Consider the following 20,247-nt stretch of genomic DNA (forward strand, 5'->3'; position numbering starts at 1 on the left):
AGGAAGGAAAACGAGGCAAGGCACGGGCATGCTGTAGTTGTTGAGGGGGCAATTCAAAACACTAGGTTTAAACCAGATCTTCTGCTTGCTCAGAACATTCCTGAAAGCTCAGCGTACATGACTTTTCTTTATTCTCTTGGCTGGAATTACTTCCTTTTACTTCCATTGCACGCTTATTGCATTTATCTTTTTTTCTTCCTGTTAGCTTTGAATAGTCTGTTCCTTCTAAATTATTCACTTCTAGATGGCAACTGCGGTATAGTGGGAAGAGCGCTGGAATTACGAGTCAGAAGACATGGCTTTAACTCTCAGCAGCACCTAGGTAAAGTGTTTGAGACCCGGGGCTATCTATACAGCAGAGATCATAGTATTTACCTTATAGTAGGACTTAAGTATTAAAGGACATAGGTGTATCAAGTCGCGCACAGTGAGCATGCGACAAATAGAAGCTTCCGTTTGCTCTAACTACAATGTCCCTGACATTCATTACCTTACTTAGACCTCACCCTGACCTTGTATAGATCTGTTACTGTGGGATATTTATCAAAGGAGAAAAAAGTAGCTATGATAGCTTAAATAATCTAACCAGGACCACATCTTTAAGCAGCAGAAAAGACGACTCACATCCAGGTCTTTCCGGCTGGAAAACTAGCAATGCCCATTGGTCTTGCTTCCCCAGGATTTGCACGGACTTCATTACTAATAAGCGGTGGCCTTGAAATCTCGTTTCAGTCTGAACTAATCTGGGCCAACCTTGCAGCTGGTGACCTACAAAAGTGTCCTATTATCTGTCTCAGGGGTACCTAGTTTATCCTGATTTATAAATACATCTTCATGTATTTTTGATCAAAAGACCTTAAGCAAAAAGTGCAGGTGCAAGGCATTAATAGAGGAAAAGCGACATTCACCCTTCCATAAGAACTTTTTACACAACCCCTGCGGTTGCCAACATCCACTCACACCGGAGAAGAGGCTTTATGTTCCTGGGTTTCCCTTTGAAAGAGGTTACTTGATTTTCTGAAGTCGGAGAAACCTTTGAGAAGAAAGCCATGAACTTGGTTTCCTGGAAATAACCCCATAGATCCATTTGAGAATCTGCCACCAGGAGTTGCAGAACTCCAGGGTACAATAGGTATACAAGAGTATCATCTCCCATTTACAAGGAATACAAAGAATCATGAATCACGTAACTCGGGCAACCAGTGGAAATTTCCACATCGTGCACGGGTGATGGCGCTGGGGAAAGGGGGGACACCAGGCCGATCAAGGGAGTCGCTGCAAGTGGGCTCCGCGATCTACTCACTTGCGAGAGGCCCTTAGCTAACGACCTTACCTCTCCACCGAAAGGCTGGGTCGCCCTCGCCCCTCGGCCAAGTCCGCACTTCCACTTTAAATACAGCGGCGGGAGCGGGAGGAGAAATGACAACAGAAAGCCCCTGAGGGCGCTGACACAATGAGGGCTGGCCCCGGGGGACACCAGGAGCGGCACCCCCGCCTCTGCCTCCCTCCCCCTCCTCCTCGGGGACACCCGCTTCCCCTCACGCCCCGCCCCGGCGGGCTCGCCCCGCGCCGCCGCCTTCCCTAACACGTGCTCGCCGGAACACTCGCTTCCCCGAGCCATCCCACCGCCCCCGCCCGGGGGCTGGGCTCGGGGGCCGAACGGACCAATCGGCGCGCGCCTTACAGCGCCGTGGCCCGACGACGTTGAGCCGCCCAATCGAAAGGGCCTGAGCGCCCGTTTCCCGGAGCCCCGCCCCTCGCAGCCGTGCCCCCGCCCGCCGGTCTCCTCCCTCCGCCTCCTCCTCCTCCTCCCCCCCCCGGCCGCCCCTCCCCCGCCGCTCGGGAGCGGAGCCTGCGAGACGGAGAAACTGGGGCAGAAGTGAAGATGGCGGCGGCGGCGGCGGCGGCGGCTCCTCGCCTGTGACGCGCGGTGCGGGCTTCTGTCCCTCCCCACCTCCCCTAATCCGGACCCCGGCCGCCGCCCGGTACCACAGCGTCCCCGCAGCCTGCCGCTCTCCGCCCTCCCCAGCCGCCCCTTTCCCCGACGCCCGGCTGCCGCTGGCGGCGGCGCGCCCCGGGGTCCCGGCCGCCGGCCTCGCACTCCCTGGCGCTGTCGCCGGGGGAGCGGGTGGCGCCTCGGTCCGCCCCGCCGGGCTGCCGGGCCGCGGACGCACGCCCGGCAGGGAGGCGGCGGCGGCCCCTGCGCCTCGGCTTCCCTCCATTTGGGGACTGGGAGGCGGCGGCGGCGGCGGCGCGTTTTGGGGAGGGGACGGGGGTCCGGGGGGGGCGGGCGAGAGCAGGAGGGGGCCGTCCTCGGGAAGAGGACGAGAAGGAAGCGCCATGACGTCCATCCATTTCGTGGTTCACCCGCTGCCGGGCACCGAGGACCAGCTCAATGACAGGTAATAGGGCCGGCGGGCCACGGGCGGGGGAGGGGCGCCTCCTGCCGCGCCCCTCCCCCACGGGCCGAGCCGGCGGCGCCCGTGTTTACGCGCCGGCCTCCGGGGTGGGTGTGCGTGTGTGTGTCGGGGGGGGGGGTCCTCGCTGCCCCCTCCCCTCCGCCAGGACCCCGTCCGCCGTCAACTTCTCGACCCGGGGGGCTGGGGGCGCGCGCGGCGTGGACGGCGGAGCGCGCCGCAAGCCCCCTCCCCCTCCCGGCGAGGAGCGCGTGGGGCTCGGCGGGGCCGGGGGTGGGGGGCGCCGGTTCCTCCGCCCCCACCCCTCCGGGGGGCGGGGGGCCGGGCTGGGATTGCCGCCGGGGCCCGGGCCCCGAGGAATCCATATTAGTCAAAGTTGAATTGAGACAGACAATGCGGATGGGGGAGGGTGGAGGTGAGAAAGAGAGGGAAGAGGGGACGCGGGGCCGGGGGCCCCCGGGGAGGACCCCGGCGGATCGCGGGCGGGGACGGCCGGAAGCGCCATGATTATTGTTATTATTATTAAATCTGAGCCCCTGCCGCGAGGTCCGCCCGGCCCGGGAGGGGCTGCGTGGGGGCGGGGGCGGGAAGTGGCTCGGGTTCCCGTGCCTTTGACACGGTGCGGGCCGCCCGGCCCCCGGCCCCCGGCCCCGGCCCCCGGCCCCCGGCGTGCGCGCTTTGTGGCCCGCTTTCCCCCGAGTTGTAATCTGACAGCTGAGAGCCGTGCGTGGCGGGTCACCGGGAAACTCCGGGGTGCGCAGCTGGCGGCGCCGGGAATTTCTGGGCTGGCTCTGCTCCGGGCGGCGGAGGAGTGATTTTCTGTCTTTCTCGTAGAGGCCGTTGGGGTTCAGACTCCTCTCCTGCGTCCTCCGGCGCCGCTGGCCGGTTTAGGGTATTGGATTGCAGGGCCACACGCGCCGCGCGAGCCGACATGAGGCAGGAAAAGTTGCCTCGCTGTGGCAGGAAGACGCTCCGGGGAGGCCGAGGGAGGCCTCCATGAAAGCGTGCCTTGGAGTCCGGGGTTCAGGCCTCGCGGGGGCCCCGACGTGTGCAGGATCCCCGGCTCCCCCGCTAGGCCGTCTGGCCCCGCGTTAGAAGTTAGACTCCGTTTTTGCTAAGTGACCGGGTGACTTAGGGTGCCTGTCGCCCGGCTTGTCATGTGCTTCCCGGAGGGAGGGAGAGGCCCAACTCGCTGGTTGCGATGTTGCCCAGTCACCCCAGGTGGGGCACGCAGCCTCTCGGTCCCCAGCGGTCCGCTTAGTTTGTGGCACTGGACTCGGGCTCGTCCACTCTTCGCCGTAGCCATATTGTGTGTCATGTGTTTGTGAAACTTTCTGAAAATGTAACCACTGGGAGTTTGCATGTACTTCCTTCTCAACACTGGAACAGCCTCTATCAATTATTTAACATTTTGCTGTGATTCTTCCATTACAGATCTTTTGCAGGCTCGGGGACTTTCTGTACATTTTAGAACCAGGCCAGTAGTGAGGGTAGGTCTGCCGTCATTCATAGACCCAGTTGTTCCAGCTTGTCCATAACCTAACTTAGAAAATTGCACTGAGAGCAGGAGAGAAGTAGGGCATGTTTTCTGCATTGGTCCTAACTTTGTTTACCGAGAGTCCTAACGTACTCAATTGACTGCGCAAATCAGAACCTATTTTGCAGTGTATGGGGCCCTTTGATTTGTTTTTGCACATTTCTTTGGCGTCACATATTTGAGAAATTTACAAGTAATGAATCCTTTTGAAGCTACTTTTCTTCTAGTATAAAGAAATAAGAAAAAATTAGCTTTACTTTTTATTCTTACAGGGTCAGAATACAATATTAAGAATTTTTTCAGTGAGCTAAAGGAGAAGACAAGTGGATTTGAGTTAGACTGTAGCGTGTACAACACGGTGGTAGATTTCCCTGAACAGATAGGCACTTTTGGGGATGTGGAGCTGTATCTGGTAGCTGCCAGTGGCCTGCATTTAGGACAGCTAGGCACCCCGACTTTCAGCGAGAAAGCTGTTCTGTGCCTCCCCTTCAAAAGGAAAGGTCCTCTTGGCATTTCTGGTTTAAAATAATAAGCCAAAGATAGTGCATGAGATTTGTTTTTAGACCAGAGGCAGCAGTCCAGAATATGTTCATCTTCAGAAAAAAAATTTGCCATGTTTTAGTGGGTTTTGATACTAGAAAAGAATGTGCGACTCTGATTTTATTTATTTATTTGAACATATTTATTTATTTGAAAAGCCGAGTTGCAGAAAGAACAAGAGACAGGGAGATCTCCATCCGCTGGTTCACTCCCCAAATGACCCCAGCAGCTGGGGCTGGGCCAGGCTGAAGCCAGGAGCCAGGAGCTTCTTCTGGGCTCCCACGAGGGTGCAGGGGCCCAACCACGTGAAGGATCTGCTGCTGCTTTCCCAGGAGCATGAACAGGGAGCTGGATAGGAAGTTGGGCAGTTGGGGCTCACATGGGGCCTGTTGTGCCACAGTGCCGGCCACATTCCGTCATTTTAATACGAGAAATGTGAGGGTCACAAACGGAATGATAAATGATAGTTTCGAGTGGAAAGTTCTTTGCGCTAAAAGCAGTAAAAGTAGGCAGTGTGGTACTACAGATAATTTGCTCAGGAAAGATTTTTTTTTTTTTTTTGACAGGCAGCGTGGACAGTGAGAGAGAGAGAGAGAAAGGTCTTCCTTTTTGCCGTTGGTTCACCCTCCAATGACCGCTGTGAACGGCGCATCGCGCTGATCCAAAGGCAGGAGCTTCTCCTGGTCTCCCATGGGGTGTAGGGCCCAAGGGCTTGGGCCATCCTCCACTGCCTTCCCGGGCCATAGCAGAGAGCTGGCCTGGAAGAGGGGCAACCGGGATAGAATCCGGCGCCCCAACCGGGACTAGAACCCGGTGTGCTGGCGCCGCAAGGCGGAGGATTAGCCTGTTAAGCCACAGTGCCGGCCATGCTCAGGAAAGATTTTAGGGCCTTAATCATCACTATCTTCTTCCCTAAATGAGTTTTCTTCCAATACCCAATCCCATTTTCTTCACTTTAATAGTAGTCCTGTATGTTAAAATGTTTTTTTTTTTTTCTAATATTTATTTATTTGAAAGAGTTGCAGGGGGAGAGAGCTTTCATCGGTTGATTCATTCCCCAGATGATCTCAACAGCAAGGGCTGAGCCAGGCAGAAGCCAGGAGCCACGAGCTTCATCTAGGTCTCCCAGACGGGTAGCAGGGGCCGAAAGGCTTGGGCCATCCTCTGATGCTTTTTCTAGGCCGTTAGCAGGGAAGTGGTTCAGAAGTGGAGCAGCCAGTGCTCTGTGTGAGATGCTGGCATTGCAGATGGCTTTACCCGCTATGCCACAGTGCCACAGTGCCGGCTCCTCAAACTTTGTAAATATGTGAAACATAACAATGCGTATCATATTTTTGTTTTTTAATTTGTGTCTTCAGACTTGTTAATGGTAATGAGGATGCATGAATGAAGCTGATGAATGTACACGAGGGGATGGCTGTGGCAGCCAGGAGAGGAGAGGTCAGAGAGCCCAGGGTGTGGCCCTCAGTCATTCACTGAGTTGAGTTGAAACTGTTCAGCCACTGGGAGACTTGCCTGACATTTTGATTCCTTTGCAGTGAATTTCTTGAGTTCGGTACTTTGTTCTTTCCTAAATCATCGTCTCAGGGAAGCAGCGAAACATTCCAAGTACTGGGTTCTGCTTGTGGAGACTGAGGGGCGGGGAGTGGGAAGTGCCTGAGAAGTCCTGTAGGCCAGGCTTTGCACTAGGGAGTCAAAGACACAGGCCCAGAGACTTCTGGAATGGATCCCAGCGTACATGGCGAGCTCCTGACAGACAGCTGAGGGCCACGTGATGGGTCTTTTGATTTTTTTTTTTTTAAGGTTTATTGCTCTTTTCCATTATTCCACATGGCCTGCATTCCAGAATATATCTGCTGGCTCAGGCACCTCAGCCTTGGAGCACCCATCTATCTTAGAGCCTTGGTCTCCGTCCCCCCACCCCCAACCCCCCAGCTCCTTGTTCCAAGACCCCAGATTGCCCTCTGCCTTTTCTGGCTCTCTTAGCCCCATCCCAGTGTGAAGTGAGGAGGCCTTTCTCACGTGGATAGGGCATGCCTTGGCCCTGTCCTGCTACTCCTCGTTGTTGGGGTGCAGATTGTCCTGGGAGCTTTGCCTTTTGGCATTGTGATGTAGTGTGCAGTCATCAAAGTCTTGATTGAGGTTTTTATATCAAAGCATTTTTTCTGTAGGACTTATTCCTGTGTGTGCTGTAAGGCTTACCAAGGTAAGACAGTAAATAGGAGTTTGAAGCCAGGTGCTGGTGGGCAAGTCATTTAACCTCTTAGCAGCTCCCTTGCTGCTGCTCACCCAGCCTCCACCTCAGGCTGTGAGTTAGGCGTGGTGCCCACCTCCAGGACAGAGAGGACCGCTTGAGATAGTAGATGAGAAAACACAAATATTATAGTGTGGCTGCTGTGGAAACACTATCTTTTAGTTTGTGCTAGACTATTTCAGCATAGAGTGTGGAATCCAGACTTCTAGTCTTCAATTCATGGTTGAAAATCATCTGAGGGTGATTTTGTCTCCAGGAGGTATTTGGTAGTGTCTGAAGTTTTTAAAAAATTTTTTTTCCATATTTTATTTGAAAGGCTGACAGAGCTCCAACTTCAAGTTCACTCTCCAAATGCCCCCAAGAGCTGAGGCTGGGCCCGGCAGAAGCCAGGAGTCCAGAACCCATGGTCACCTATGTAGGTGTCAGGGACCCACATACTTGAGCCACCCATCATGTGCTAGCTCCCAGGGTGTGCATTAGCAGGAAGCTGTAATGGAGAGCAGAGCCTGGACTTGAACCCAGGTACTCCGATATGGAGCCCAACCCCAGCAGGTGGCTTAGCTGCTGCTCCCTGTGTGGATTGCTCTTCAGTTGTGGCAGGTGTGGCTTTGCAGTTGACTTGGAACTGGTAGAGGCTGGAGATGGTACTCGGTATCCTGCAGTGCGCAGGATAGCCCCCTGCAGTAGAGAGCTACCCAGTCAGCCCTAAGGTCGGTTGTGTTGAGGTTGAGAAGCCCTGTTGCAGATTATCTTCACTGCATAAAGATGGAAAAGTTAGTGGAAATGACTTTTATGAAGAACAGTACAAGCAAATTGTAATAAAATATTTATTTGAAAGAATTAAAGGAAGAGACAGAGTTTTCCATCCACTAGTTCACTCCTCAGACGGCTGCAATGGCTGGGGCTGGGGCTGGAGCCAGGAGCCAGGAGCCAGGAGCTTCTTCCAGGTCTCCCCCGTGGGTGCAGGAGCCCATGTACTTGGGCCATCTGCTGCTGCTTTCCCAGGTGCTTTAGCAGGGAGCTGGATTGAAGTGGAGCAGCTGGGACTCAAAATGCACTCACAGGGGATGCTGGCATCACAGGCGGTGCCACAACGCTGGCCCCAACTCAAGTGGGCCACAGCAGAGAGGTGGACTGGAAGAGGAGCAACCGGGACTAGAACCCGGAGTGCTGGTGCCACAGGTGGAGGATTAGCCTAGTGAGCCATGGCGCCGGCCAGAAACTTTTGGTTTTTAAAAACTCAGCCAGAGAGCCATTGTCGTGGCGTAGCAGGTAAAGCTGTCACCTGGAACACCGGCATGGGCGCTGTTTCTTGTGCTGGCTGCTCCACTTCGATCCAGCTCCCTCTGCTCATGTGCCTGGGGAAGCACCCACATGGAAGACCCAGAAGAAGCTCCTGGCTCCTGGCTTTGGGTTGGCGTAACCCTGGCCATTGCCATTTGGGGGAGTGAACCCGTAGATGGAAGATCTCTCTCTGTAACTCTGCCTTTCAAATAAGTAAAAGATAAAAAGAAGGGAAAAACCTCAGCCATATCGTTGCCCTTTCAGTAGGAGGCAAAAGTATGCCAGAGAGTATGTGGAGCCAAGCAAAGATGTGGTGGGTAGAGGTTGTAGTAGTTGAAAGCTGCCTGAACTTTAGGAGTGTTGCACCATGAGGAAGTGTTTAACAAAATTTTCAAGTATTTAGGCTGTGTGGGATAGAGTATTCATGTCTTCAAATCAATGGGAAATCTCACTACTTAATTATTGAAATTGTTACTTAAAAACCCAGAAACACTGAATTGGAAAAGTACAGTTACAGTTAACTAAAGTGATTAAATGAAGCTGCTTAAGGATTAAAAACAGTACAAAACAGCCAAACATAAAATTGAAAATGAAAACAAGCAAGGGCAGTTCAGTTTTTTCAATAGAGAAACCAGTGGCTAAGTCGTAGACCCAGCAGTAAGCAGACACTTGGAAGGGAATTACATGGTGCACGGAGCACAGCTAGGATACTGGGATGAAATCAGGAACGGTCAGGATTTTTTTTCCGCTAACAGCAAGGTTGTTTAGGAAATAGTCTCCACAGGAGTTTAACCACTGAAGACTGTCAGATTGACACTCGCGTAGCTCTTACACTGCATATTGAAGGGAAAAGTTTTGTGTTGCAGGAGGATGAACTTAACATCTTTTTTCTCCTCATTTTATTGTACATCTGGTTAAGAACACAGAATTGATTACTTCTGGCTCACTGTGATTATGAAGTGTTGAATTATTTTTGTAGTTGATTTGCACGTTTTCCCTTGAATATTATTACTCTTAAGCCTTTTTTTTTTCCCCTATAAAGATTTAATTACCATTGATTTGAAAGGCAGAGTTCAGAGAGACAAAGCACCAGGCAGAAGCTAGGAACTCAGTCTGGGTCTCCCATATGGGTGGCTTGGGCCATCATCTGCTGCCTCCCAGGTGCATAAGCAGGAAGTGGGTCAGAAGTGGAGGAGTTGGGGCTGGTGCCGTCCGTGGTGCAGTAGGTTAATAATGCCTGTGGTGCCAGCATCCCATATAGGCGCCGGTTCAAGTTCTGGCTGCTCCTCTTCCGATCCAGCTCTCTGCTATGGCCTGGGAGAGCAGTGGAGGATGGCCCAAGTCCTTGGGCCCCTGCACCCACGTGGGAGACTGGGAAGAAGCACCTGGCTCCTGGCTTCGGATCAGCGCGGTGCGGCGGCCATTGGAGGGTGAACCAACGGCAAAAGGAAGACCTTTCTCTCTCTCTCTCTCACTGTCCACTCTGCCTGTCCAAAAAAAAAAAAATAATAATAAACTAAATTAGAGGGGTTGATGCTGTGGCGCAGTAGGTTAATCCTCCACCTGTGGCACCTGCATCCCATATGGGCGCCAGTTCTAGTCCCGGTTGCTCCTCTTGCAGTCTAGCTCTTGCTGTGGCCTGGGATAGCAGTGTAGGATGGCCCAAGTCCTTTTGCCCCTGCACTCACGTGGGAGACCAGGAAGAAGCACCTGGCTCCTGGCTTCAGATTGGCACAGTGCTGGTCATTGCGGCCATTTGGGGAGTGAACCAGTGGATGGAAGACCTTTCTCTCTCTCTCTGCCTCTCCTTTTCTCTCTGTGTCTCCTTTCTCTGTGTAATCTTTCAAATAAATAAATCTTTTAAAAAAAAGTTCTAAATGATAAAAACAGGTTTTTTTTTTTTTTTTTTTTAAGATTTATTTTAGTTCTTTGAAAGAGTTACAGAGAGAGGTGGAGACAGAGAGAGGTCTTCCATCCGCCGGTTCACTCCCTAGATGGCCCCAACAGCCAGAGCTGTGCTGATCCGAAGCCAGGAGCTTCTTCTGGGTCTCCCACATAGGTGCAGGGGCCATGTGCACTTGGGTCATCTTCTACTGCTTTCCATAGCAGAGAGCTGGATCAGAAGTAGAGCAGCTGGGACTAGAAGCAGCGCCCATATGGGATGCTGGCGCTTCAGGCCAGGGCTCTAACCTGCTGTGCCATAGCGCTGCCCCCCCCCCCCCTTTTTTTTTTTTTTTTAATAAAAGGCTTTGGGGGTAGAGGTATTGGGCTTGTGCAGTTGATTATCTGATCTCTCATGTGGTAGTAGTAGCTTTGTTTTTTGTCCAAAAGTGATTGAACTTGTCGAGCTAATGCGGTCATTGCCTGCATCCAGAAACCCTCTTGAAACCTTTAAAGTAAGCACCTATCAAGTGATTTTTATTGAATTATGGGCATGTCTAACTCAAGTGTTCATTTTCTTAATATGCTCTTGTTTCTGGTGGTGTTTAATCTACTCCAAGAAACCCACTGATGTTTTCCTAAAGGACTTACATTCTTAGACTTCTCAGGTGCTCTGCTTAGTCTGTGTAGAGCAGTTGAAGGAGAGAGGGTTCTTGGTGCTTGGACAGTGCTACCTTTTGTGTTTCTGTGGTTGTTCTTGTCGGGGAATATGGGAACGGTTTTGCTCTTCCTTCTGTAGTTGCCAGCAGGAGGGTGGATGCGAGTTGCTGGCATTCCCTGTTAGGATTCCGTTATCGTTATCGGTATTGCTGAGCGGGTGCAGAACCAGGAGTGAGTGTCCTGCAGCAGAAGTCTGCAGTTGACGGTCCCGGGTCAGAGGTGGCGTGGACGGATTGTGTTGGCAGCCGCTCAGCGTTCTGCGAGAGCTGAAAGCCACAGCACGTGGACAGGAGTGTCATCCCAGAGACGGGAGTCAGTACGTGGTGGGCGGCCGTGCTACCTCCAGAATGGACCTGAGTGGTGGGCGCTCTTAAGGCAGTTTGTATGGCGCTTTGCTCCTCTGGACCTCTCACTTCTCTGAGTCTGAGAAGCCTGCTCCGTTGACAAGAAGATTCAGTCTTCCTTTGGGAAATCCTCGGGCATTCTTGAGAGGTAATGGCAATTTTCGGGGTGGCATGAAAGTTTAACTACATTTTTTTAGTGCAGGTTTTTTCCGATAGTAATATTGCACTTCTGTAAGTAACAAAACCTAACCAAATAGTAGTAACATTATTTATTGTGGCGGCTGTTCCCAGGTCGGAGAGTACTTGATTTAAATCTCATGGTGTCTGTGGCCAACATCCTCGGGAGCACCAGAACTTGAAGACCTCTGTGCAGCAAGCTCTCATCTGCGTTGCTTTGTCTTGAGTTTAATTGATAACAGCAAATAAGGCTTCTTTCCTCTTTAGATTACAGGTTCCATAGCTGTCAGAGAATAGGCTGTTTTCCTGCCCCTTGATTTTGTGAGGGTATGTACGCATGCATGCGTGGATCTGTGTGCATTCAGGCAAAACTAAAATGCTAGGAAATCTTTTACCCTACTAAGAGAGAAGGTGTGAGGGTAGACTATTTTTGTTTTTACCGTGGAATTGAAAATAATTCAGTTTGTTACATAAGTAGCACATCCTCCTCAGGACAGCTTTTCAAGCACATGTGAATGTTGGTTCATAGACCAGTAGCAAACTGTGAGGATCATTCCAGAGGTAGTCCGGTTTGGCCTTTGCAAATGTTGCGTGCCCTGCTGTTGCCTGCTCCGAGCTTGAGAGCAGTGTTAGCGTCGTAGTCCTTGCTCAGCAAATGCTTGTGTGCTGCTCAGGTACAGACTTTGTGCTAGGCCGGGGGTAGCTGGCCTCGCTTGCTGCACCAATCCTTCCTGGAACTTTGGGTTAAAAAGTGTTTGGAAATTTTTTTTTTAACTTGGAAAGTTTAGAGAAGAGTGATGGTATAGATTAGTGGGCTCAGAGAGTGACATAAGATGAGTATGCCATGAATTGTTTCTCTGACTTTCTATTTGGAAGTAGTTACAGACTCAATCGAGTTTGCAAAAACAGTAGAGCGGTCCTGTGTACCCTCCCCCAGTTTCCTCCAATGGTCACATCTTAATTCTGCCAGATAATTTTGGCATCCTTGTCAAAGTACTAGACATAGAAAGGAACATTTTTCCCATACGTGTTTTTGAAAATTGTTTATTCATATAGAAGAGAAATTTGGAAGACACAAATTTAAAGAAAACTTGATATTTTTAGAAAGTATTTTTTAAAAAATAATTATTTGAGCAGCAGAGAGACAAGAGTCAGAGAGCCCATCTGCTGGTTCACCCTGCAAATACCAGAGTCGGGACTAATCCAGATTTTCCACAGGTTGGTGGGGACACAGCCACCTGCTGCCTCCCAGGTGTGCATCGGCAGGAAGCTGGAGTCAGGAGCCGGGTATCAAACCCAGGCACTTGGATAGATGTGTGTGTCTGGAACTGCTGGTCCAAATGCCTGCCCCTAAGCGGTGATGTTAGATGGTTGAGATTTACACTCTGCAGTTATTAACTTTCCGTCAGTCTGTCCCTGTGGGCTGCTCTGTGATGGTGAACAGAATATAGATTGGGAGTAGTGAGATCTGGGATTTGTTTTTCTGTCTGACCCTGACCGTGTGACCTTTATGGAAATCGTTTATAACAGAGTTAGATGAGATCATTTAGATTTTTTTCTCTCCATTTCTGTGCTCTTGGGATTGTGGTAAGGAAAAGGGTTTTTGTGATACTGAATGGGCTCAGAGGGAGAAAAAGAACTGTGTGTGTGGTTTTCTAGTTTCTTTTTCCTAATTTTGTTGATAAATGGAAAAACTTGAACAAAGGGGATGGAAAAAGAAATTTAATTATTTTACTCAATTCAATAAATACTTTACTAAGTTGTGTACATTAAGATACAAAGTTGATGTTCATTGAACTTGCAGCTTGCTAGGGAAAGGGACATGTAAATATACACTTAAATACTGATGATATTAGTGACCAGGGACGAAGGGTACAGTGGTTGAATCTGGGTGCCCTTGGGATGGACTTTGAAGACGAGTTTACAGGGGGTGGAGACTGGAATTTCCAGTGGAGGCTTGAATTCTCTTAGGCTAATGAATTTTGGTTTATGGGCATTGAAGATGCTGTCAGCAGCCAGGGCTTCATCATAGGTGCCTGTATTTGATGCTGATAGTTTTTTTTTTTTTATTAAAGATTTTTTATTTATTTGAAAGTGTTATACAGAGAGGGAATGACAGAATGAGAGGGAGAGGGAGAGGGAGATCTTCCATCTGCTGGTTCATGCCCCGTGTGACAGCAATGGCCAGGGCTGAGCCGGCTGAAACCAGGAGCTTTATCCAGGTCTCCCACATGGGTGCAGGGGCCTTGCCACTTGGACCATCCTCTGCTGCTTTCCCAGGCCATAGCACAAAGCATGATCAGAAGTGAAGCATCTGGAACATAAACTGGCCCCCATATGGGCTGCTGACGTTGTAGGTAGCAGCTATGTCACAATGCTGGCCCCCTGTGTTGATACAAGTTTTAAAATAGTTTTGACCAGCACTGTGGTGTAGCAGATGAAACCCGCTGCCTGCAACATTGACTAATTTTAAGGACGCTGGTTCAAGTCCTGGCTGCTCCATTTCGAGTCCAGCTCTCTGCTGATGTGCCTGGGAAAGGCAGCGGAAGATGACACAATGCTTGGCCCTTGCCACCTGCATGGGGAATGTGAAGGAAGCTTCTGGCTTTGGACCGGCCCTGCTCTTGCCGTTGCAGCCAATTGGAGGTGAACCAGTGGATGGAAGATTGCTCTGTCTGTCCCTCTCTATCTTCTTTCCCTCTGTGTAAACTGTGGCTTTCATATAAATAAATAAATAAATAAATAAGTCTTTAAAAAAATTGTTTGGCTCTCTTGCACGGAATAAGAACAGTTTACATATATATAGCTGCTGTGTTTTTATTTTTATTTTTTTTTAATTTGCTTTTTGTTTGCAAAAGATTCCATCCAGGGATAAGAAGACAAGAAGTTATGGCTCCTGCGGCTGGGAAAAAAGGTGGCCTCGTCCCAGGGCTTTGATGTAATGCTTGAAGAGAGTGGACTTTGGGAGTTGGCAAGGGTGGGGGGTGCTTCGAAGAGCTTCTGCACCTCAGTGTTTGCTCCTTGTGCACAGGCCGAGCTGAACCCCATGACCTCCTTAAGTGCGGCCAGGATGACTTAGCACAGAGATGTCTATTGTGAGACTAAAGTGTCACGAAATTTCATGTGGTGGATTGCTAGTAACTATTTCAAGATTATGTGTGGAGATATATATATATCCACACATAATCATGCGAAGTATAATATATATATATATATATTCATGTGATGTGAACTGTGTTAATGGATGTAGAATTTTGTATCACACTTAGTCTGAGACTCTAAAGTGATATGAAATAGCACAAATACGTTTCTAAATTAAGATGTATCTTTAATATTTTCATGTTTTATAATAAATATTTATCTTTGAAAGATTTGTTTTACCATAGTTGTTGTGTCAAGTGCCTGTCAAGTATGATATTCACTTATTCAGACAGTAAAAATGTTTATCACAGTGCAATTCTTAACCGAGTATGGGAGTGTTTCTGTGTGTCGGAAAGGTGTGCAGTAGGCCATGACTCTGAGAACTGCAAAGAGTAGAGTTGAACATGAGAGGCCTGGTCCTTCCATCAGCGATCGTGTAATCTTGGGCAAGTCATAAGTCATTTTCCTGCCGTGAGTCTCACTTTACTCATTTGTGAGATGAGCTGCATTTGATGTCCGGAAGTTGAGTCTGTGTGACTATGGGATGCTGCTTTATGAGGTGTATTTGACATATGGTAATTAACCCACTCTGCAATTTCAAGGTTTGATCGTTACTTCCTGCCTCAAACCTGTTCTTCTGCCCTTTCTGTACTCCTAATAGGTATTGAGGAGTAGGGGGCACAAAATAGTTCTGTCTAAACTCTTCCCACCATGTTTCATAGTTCTGTTTTTATTTGTTTTGTTCTGTTTTTCCCTTTTTATTTTAAACTACTAAGGCTGGTGGCTTTAATTTGACCTGCATGAATTTAGCTCAATTACCGTCTCTTTTAATGACACTTTCCCATAAAAATTTAGTGCAGGAAGGTTTTGTGTGGCACAAGCTCATTGGAAATAGTGTGCTCAAAGGAAAAGCACACAGACAGTACAAATGTCCCTTACCTCCTGGGGTTTGCAGTGTTTGATTTTTTGGTGGGTTGAGACTGTGACTCTTCTCTTTGGGAAGTCTGTTTAGGACGTCCTAAAACTAGCAAGTGACCAGTGAGAAACTGTTTTCCAAGGCACCTGTTACCTTTCTGTAATAATTGATTACCTGTGCCTGGGCACTGCTGAGTAGAAAGTCATTTTTGAGTTATTCTTCAAAACACAAAGGGAGATTTTAGGGTTTTATTTTGCAGCTGGAGAAACTTAAAAAAAATATTTGGAAAGCAGAGGGACAGAGAAGGGAGAGGAAGGAAGGAGGCATGGGGAGCAGAGAGAGAGGGAGAGGGAAAGGGAGATGGAGATGGAGATGGAGACAGAAAAAGAAGGTAGAGATACCTCTTCTATGGTATCCCAAATGGCCAGAACAGCCAGGTCTGCACCAGACTGAAGCTAGGAGCCAAACACTCCATCCAGGTGTCCCTCATGGGTGGTAGGGGCCCAAGCACTTGGACCATCTTCCTCTGCATTCCCATGTGCATTAGCGGGGAGCTGGATCGGAAGTGGAGCAGCTGGGACTAGTACTGGCACTCATAGGGGATGCTAGCTAGTGTCATTCCAAACAGCGACTTAACCTGCTGTGGCACAATGCTTGCCTGGTGCTGGGAAAATTGAGGGTTGGAGTGTTTAGTTAAATGGCAAAAGCTAGACCCTACATTAACTCAGCTTTATTTTTTTTTCTCTTTTCAAAGATTTTATTATTATTTGAAAGGCAGTGACAGAGAAATAGAGACCTAGATATTGAGATACTGTCTATCCACTGCTTCTCTCCCCAAATGGCCACAATAGCCAGGGCTAGTCCAGCCTGGAAGTCCTGGGGCTGATGCTGTGGCGCAACAGGTGAATGCCCTGGCCTGAAACGCTGGCATCCCATTTGATCCGGCTGCTCCTCTTCCAATCCAGCTCTCTGTTGTGGCCTTAGATAGCAGTAGAAGATGACCCAAGTCCTTGGGCCCCTGCACCCATGTGGGAAACCTGGAAGAAGCTCCTGGCTCCTGGCTGCAGATCGGTGCAGCTCCGGCCATTGCAGCCATCTGGGGAGTGAACCAGCGGATGGAAGACCGACCTCTCTGTCTCTCTCTCTGTAACTGTCTTCCAAATAAATAAAAATTTTTTAAAGCCTGGAACTCCATCCAGGTCTCCCACTTGGGTACAGGAGGCCATCTGCTGCTTTCTCAGGCCCATTAGCAGAGAGCTGGATTGGAAGCAGAGACTCTGTGGGATTTCTGCATTGCAGGTACCAGCTTAACCCACTGTGCCACAAGCCCGGCCCCTGTAACTTTCTGTTTAGAAAAGGTACAGGAAGTTCTTCCTCTAATATACATCATGTAAATGTAGTTTTTTTTTTTCCAAAGATTTTATTTTATGTATTTGAAAGGCAGAGTTAGAGAGGCAGAAAGAGATCTTCCTCCACTGGTTCACTCCCCAAATGACTGCAATGGCCACAGCTGAGCTGATCTGAAGCTAGGAGCCAGTAGTGTCTTTGGGGTCTCCCACACGAATACAGGGACCTGAGAACTTGGGCCATCTTTTGTTTTCCCAGACCATAACAGAGAGCTGGAGTGGAAGTGGAGTAGCCGGGACTTGAACTGGCGCCTGTATGGGATGCTGGTGCTGCAGGCTGGGGCTTTAACCTGCTGTGCCACAGCACCAGCCCCTATATTGGTTCTTTATTAATATATGCACATACTGTGTATCTTCGTGTGTGTGTGTGTGTGTGTGTGTATATATATATATATATATACTTGAAGCCATTAAATAGTTTCCTATTTTTTTAAAGTATTTATTTGAAAGTCAGAGTTAGAGAGATTGGAGAGACAGATCTTTGATCCTCTGGTTCACTCCCCAAATGGCCATGATGGTCTGGGTCAGGTGCCAAGAACTCCATCTGGGTCTTGCATGTAGGTGGCAGGAGCCCAAGTATTTGAGTGATCTTTTGCTGCTTTCCCATGCATGTTAGCAGGAAGCTGGATCTCAAGTAGAGCAGCCAGGACTTGAACTGGCACTCAAATGGGATGCTGGTGTTACAGGTGGTGTCTTAATCCACTGAGCCACAACACTGGCCCCTCTTTATGATTCAGTATTTTATATGTCATTAATTTAGAGTATTATTTTAATAGAGAAAGAATAAATTCCTAGGGGAGTGTTTTAGTTTAGTTAGATATTCATCTAAAATAGGAACATGAAAAGCTTTGAATAAATAATAGTGATTTAATTTCATTAAGTCCCCCCCCCCCAAAAAAAAAAACACTTCTCACCTGAGCTGAAATTCTTTGTCTAAGGTTTATTCTGTTAGATTGACTTACTTTATTTTAAAGAGTTACAGAGAGGATGGGAGAGACAGAGAGAGGGGAGTGGGGAGGGGGCTGGCTTTATGGGACAGTGGGTAGAGTCACTGCTTGTTATGGCAGTATACTATTTGAATGCCAGTTCAAGTCCGGGCTGCTTCACTTCCTATCCAGCTCCCTGCTGATGCACCAGGGAAAGCAGTAGAAGGTGCTTGGGCCCCTGCACCCACGTGGGAGACAAGGAAGAAGCTCCTGGCTTCTGCCTGGCCCTGCCCCAGTCGTTGCATTCATTTGCGGAGTGAACCAGTAGGATGGAGGATTTCTCTCTGTGTCTCTCCCTCTCTCTCTGTAACTTTGACTTTCAAATAAATAAATAATATATATATACACATATATACATACACACACACACACACATATATATATTTGACAGGCAGAGTGGATAGTGAGAGAGAGAGACAGAGAGAAAGGTCTTCCTTTTTGCCGTTGGTTCACCCTCCAATGGCCGCTGCGGCCGGTGCATCTCGCTGATCCGAAGGCAGGAGCCAGGTGCTTCTCCTGGTCTCCCATGCGGGTGCAGGGCCCAAGCACTTGGGCCATCCTCCACTGCCTTCCCGGGCCATAGCAGAGAGCTGGCCTGGAAGGGGGCAACTGGGACAGAATCCGGCGCCCCAACCGGGACTAGAACCCGGTGTGCCGGGGCTGTAAGGCGGAGGATTAGCCTGTTAAGCCATGGCGCTGGCAATATAATAAATATTTTTAAAGAGCGCAACAGAGACAGACAGACAGATCTTCCATCTGCAGGTTCATGTCTCAAATGTTTGCAACAGCTAGGGCTGGATCAGACCAAAGCCAGGAATCAGGAACTTCCTCCAGGTCTGTTTCATGGGGGCAGAGGTCCAAGCATGTAGGCAATAGTCCGCTGCTTTTCCAAGGGCATTAGCAGGGAGCTGGAAGTTTAGCATCAGGGACTCGAACTAGCACCCATATGGTATGTCATCACTACAGTTGGTGGCTTTACCCACTATGCCACAGAGCCGGCCCCTGCTCCACTTTTGATCCAGCTTCCTGCCAGTGCACCTGGGAGATAATAGTTGATGGCTCAAGTACTTGGGTCCCTGCAGCTCATGTGAGAGATCCTGATGGAGTACCTGGCTTGTGACTTCAGCCTGTCCCAGCTTGGCTGTTGTAGGCATTTGGGGAGTGAACTAGCAGATAGAAAATCTTAATCTTTGTCTTTCTCTCTATTACCCTGTCTTTTAAATAAATCTTTTAAAAAAGTTTCAGTTGTTCAGTGTTAGCAAGTGTTTATTGAGGTTGTTTTTTTTTTTTTTTAAAGATTTATTCATTTAGTTGAAAGTCAGAGCTACACAGAGAGAGGAAAGGAAGAGAGAGAGAGAGAGAGAGAGAGAGAGAGAGAGGTCTTCCATCCGATGGTTCACTCCCCAATTGGCCGCAACGGCCAGAGCTGCACTGATAGGAGCCAGGAACTTCTTCCCAGTCTTCCACGTGGGTGCAGGGTCCCAAGGACTTGGACCATCCTCCTCTGCCCTCCCAGGCCATAGCAGAAAGCTGGACCAGAAGTGGAGCAGCTGGGTCTCAAACCGGCGCTCATATGGGATGCCGGCGCTTCAGGCCAGGGCGTTAACCCGCTGCACCACAGCACTGGCCCCTTATTGAGGGCTTGTTTTGGACCAGATACTTGGGCTACATCAAAGAAGAAGAGAGGCAAAAATTCCTACCTCTGTAGAGCTCACATTCTGCTGACACGTTTCTTTTGCATAAATGCTTTTTTAAAATTTATGTAGTGTTTAATATCCATGTATTTCATCTACTTGAAATGTAGTCTTACAAACAATTGTAATCGGTTACAAATAAATGGGAAACCTGACTGAACTGTTTGTAATATCTCTAAATAAATGATTTATTATGTTCTCATTTCTGGTTCAGGGCTGCTTTTTTTTCTAAATGAATTTATTTGAAAGAGTTACATAGACAGGCAAAGGCAGAGAGAGATAGCTTCCATTTGCTGGTTTTCCAGAGCCAGCTTCATCCGAGTGTCCCATGAGGAGGGTGCAGAGGTCTTCGGCCATCTCCCACTGCTTTCCCAAGTGCATTAGCAGGGAGCTGGATCGGAAATGGATCAGGGTTGAACCGGTGCCCATATGGGATGCCTCTGCTGCAGGCACCTTCACCTGCTGTGCCGCAGTGCTGGCCCCAGGGCTCTTCCTTTGCTATGAGCCTGTTGGTGCCGTCTGGAAGAGCTGGGAGGTGACCTTTGAGATCAGGCTCAGTGTTGTCTTTGCATCCTTAGTACCTCAGTAAATTAGTGCATTTTTTTTTTTTAAGTTAAAGATTTATTTATTTGAAAGACAGAATTAAAGAGACAGAGGGAGAGACTTCATTCTCCAAATGGCCGCAACAGCTGGGGCTGGGCCAGGCCAAAGCCAGGAGCCTAGAATTCCCGTCTGGGTCTTCTATGTGGGTGGCAGGGGCCCAAGCACTTGGACCATCTTCCGCTGCTTTCCTAGCGTCGGCAGGGATCTGGATCAGAAGTAGAGCAGTGGAGACTTGAAAGATCACTCAGGAGATGCTGGCGTCACAGGTGGTGGCTTAACCTGCTGTGCAGCAGTGTTGCCCCCGCTCCTGCCTTTGGATTGATCTCATCCGCTGCTTCCCAGCCCAA

The 20,247-nt window shown here is 49.2% G+C and overlaps 1 protein-coding gene across 1 annotated transcript in view; it reads left to right on the forward strand.

The window, feature by feature from the left end:
* The first annotated feature begins 2,292 nt into the window (after positions 1-2,292).
* UBR5 (ubiquitin protein ligase E3 component n-recognin 5) overlaps positions 2,293-20,247 on the forward strand; it is a 147,121-nt gene continuing 129,166 nt past the window's right edge. Inside the window, exon 1 of the mRNA XM_062188161.1 lies at positions 2,293-2,402. Coding sequence (XP_062044145.1) covers positions 2,341-2,402 — 62 coding nt within the window. The 5' untranslated portion in view covers positions 2,293-2,340. The remainder of the gene's footprint in view (positions 2,403-20,247) is intronic.

This window comes from Lepus europaeus, chromosome 4 (genome assembly GCF_033115175.1).
Source record: "Lepus europaeus isolate LE1 chromosome 4, mLepTim1.pri, whole genome shotgun sequence".
Lineage (NCBI taxonomy): Eukaryota > Metazoa > Chordata > Mammalia > Lagomorpha > Leporidae > Lepus > Lepus europaeus.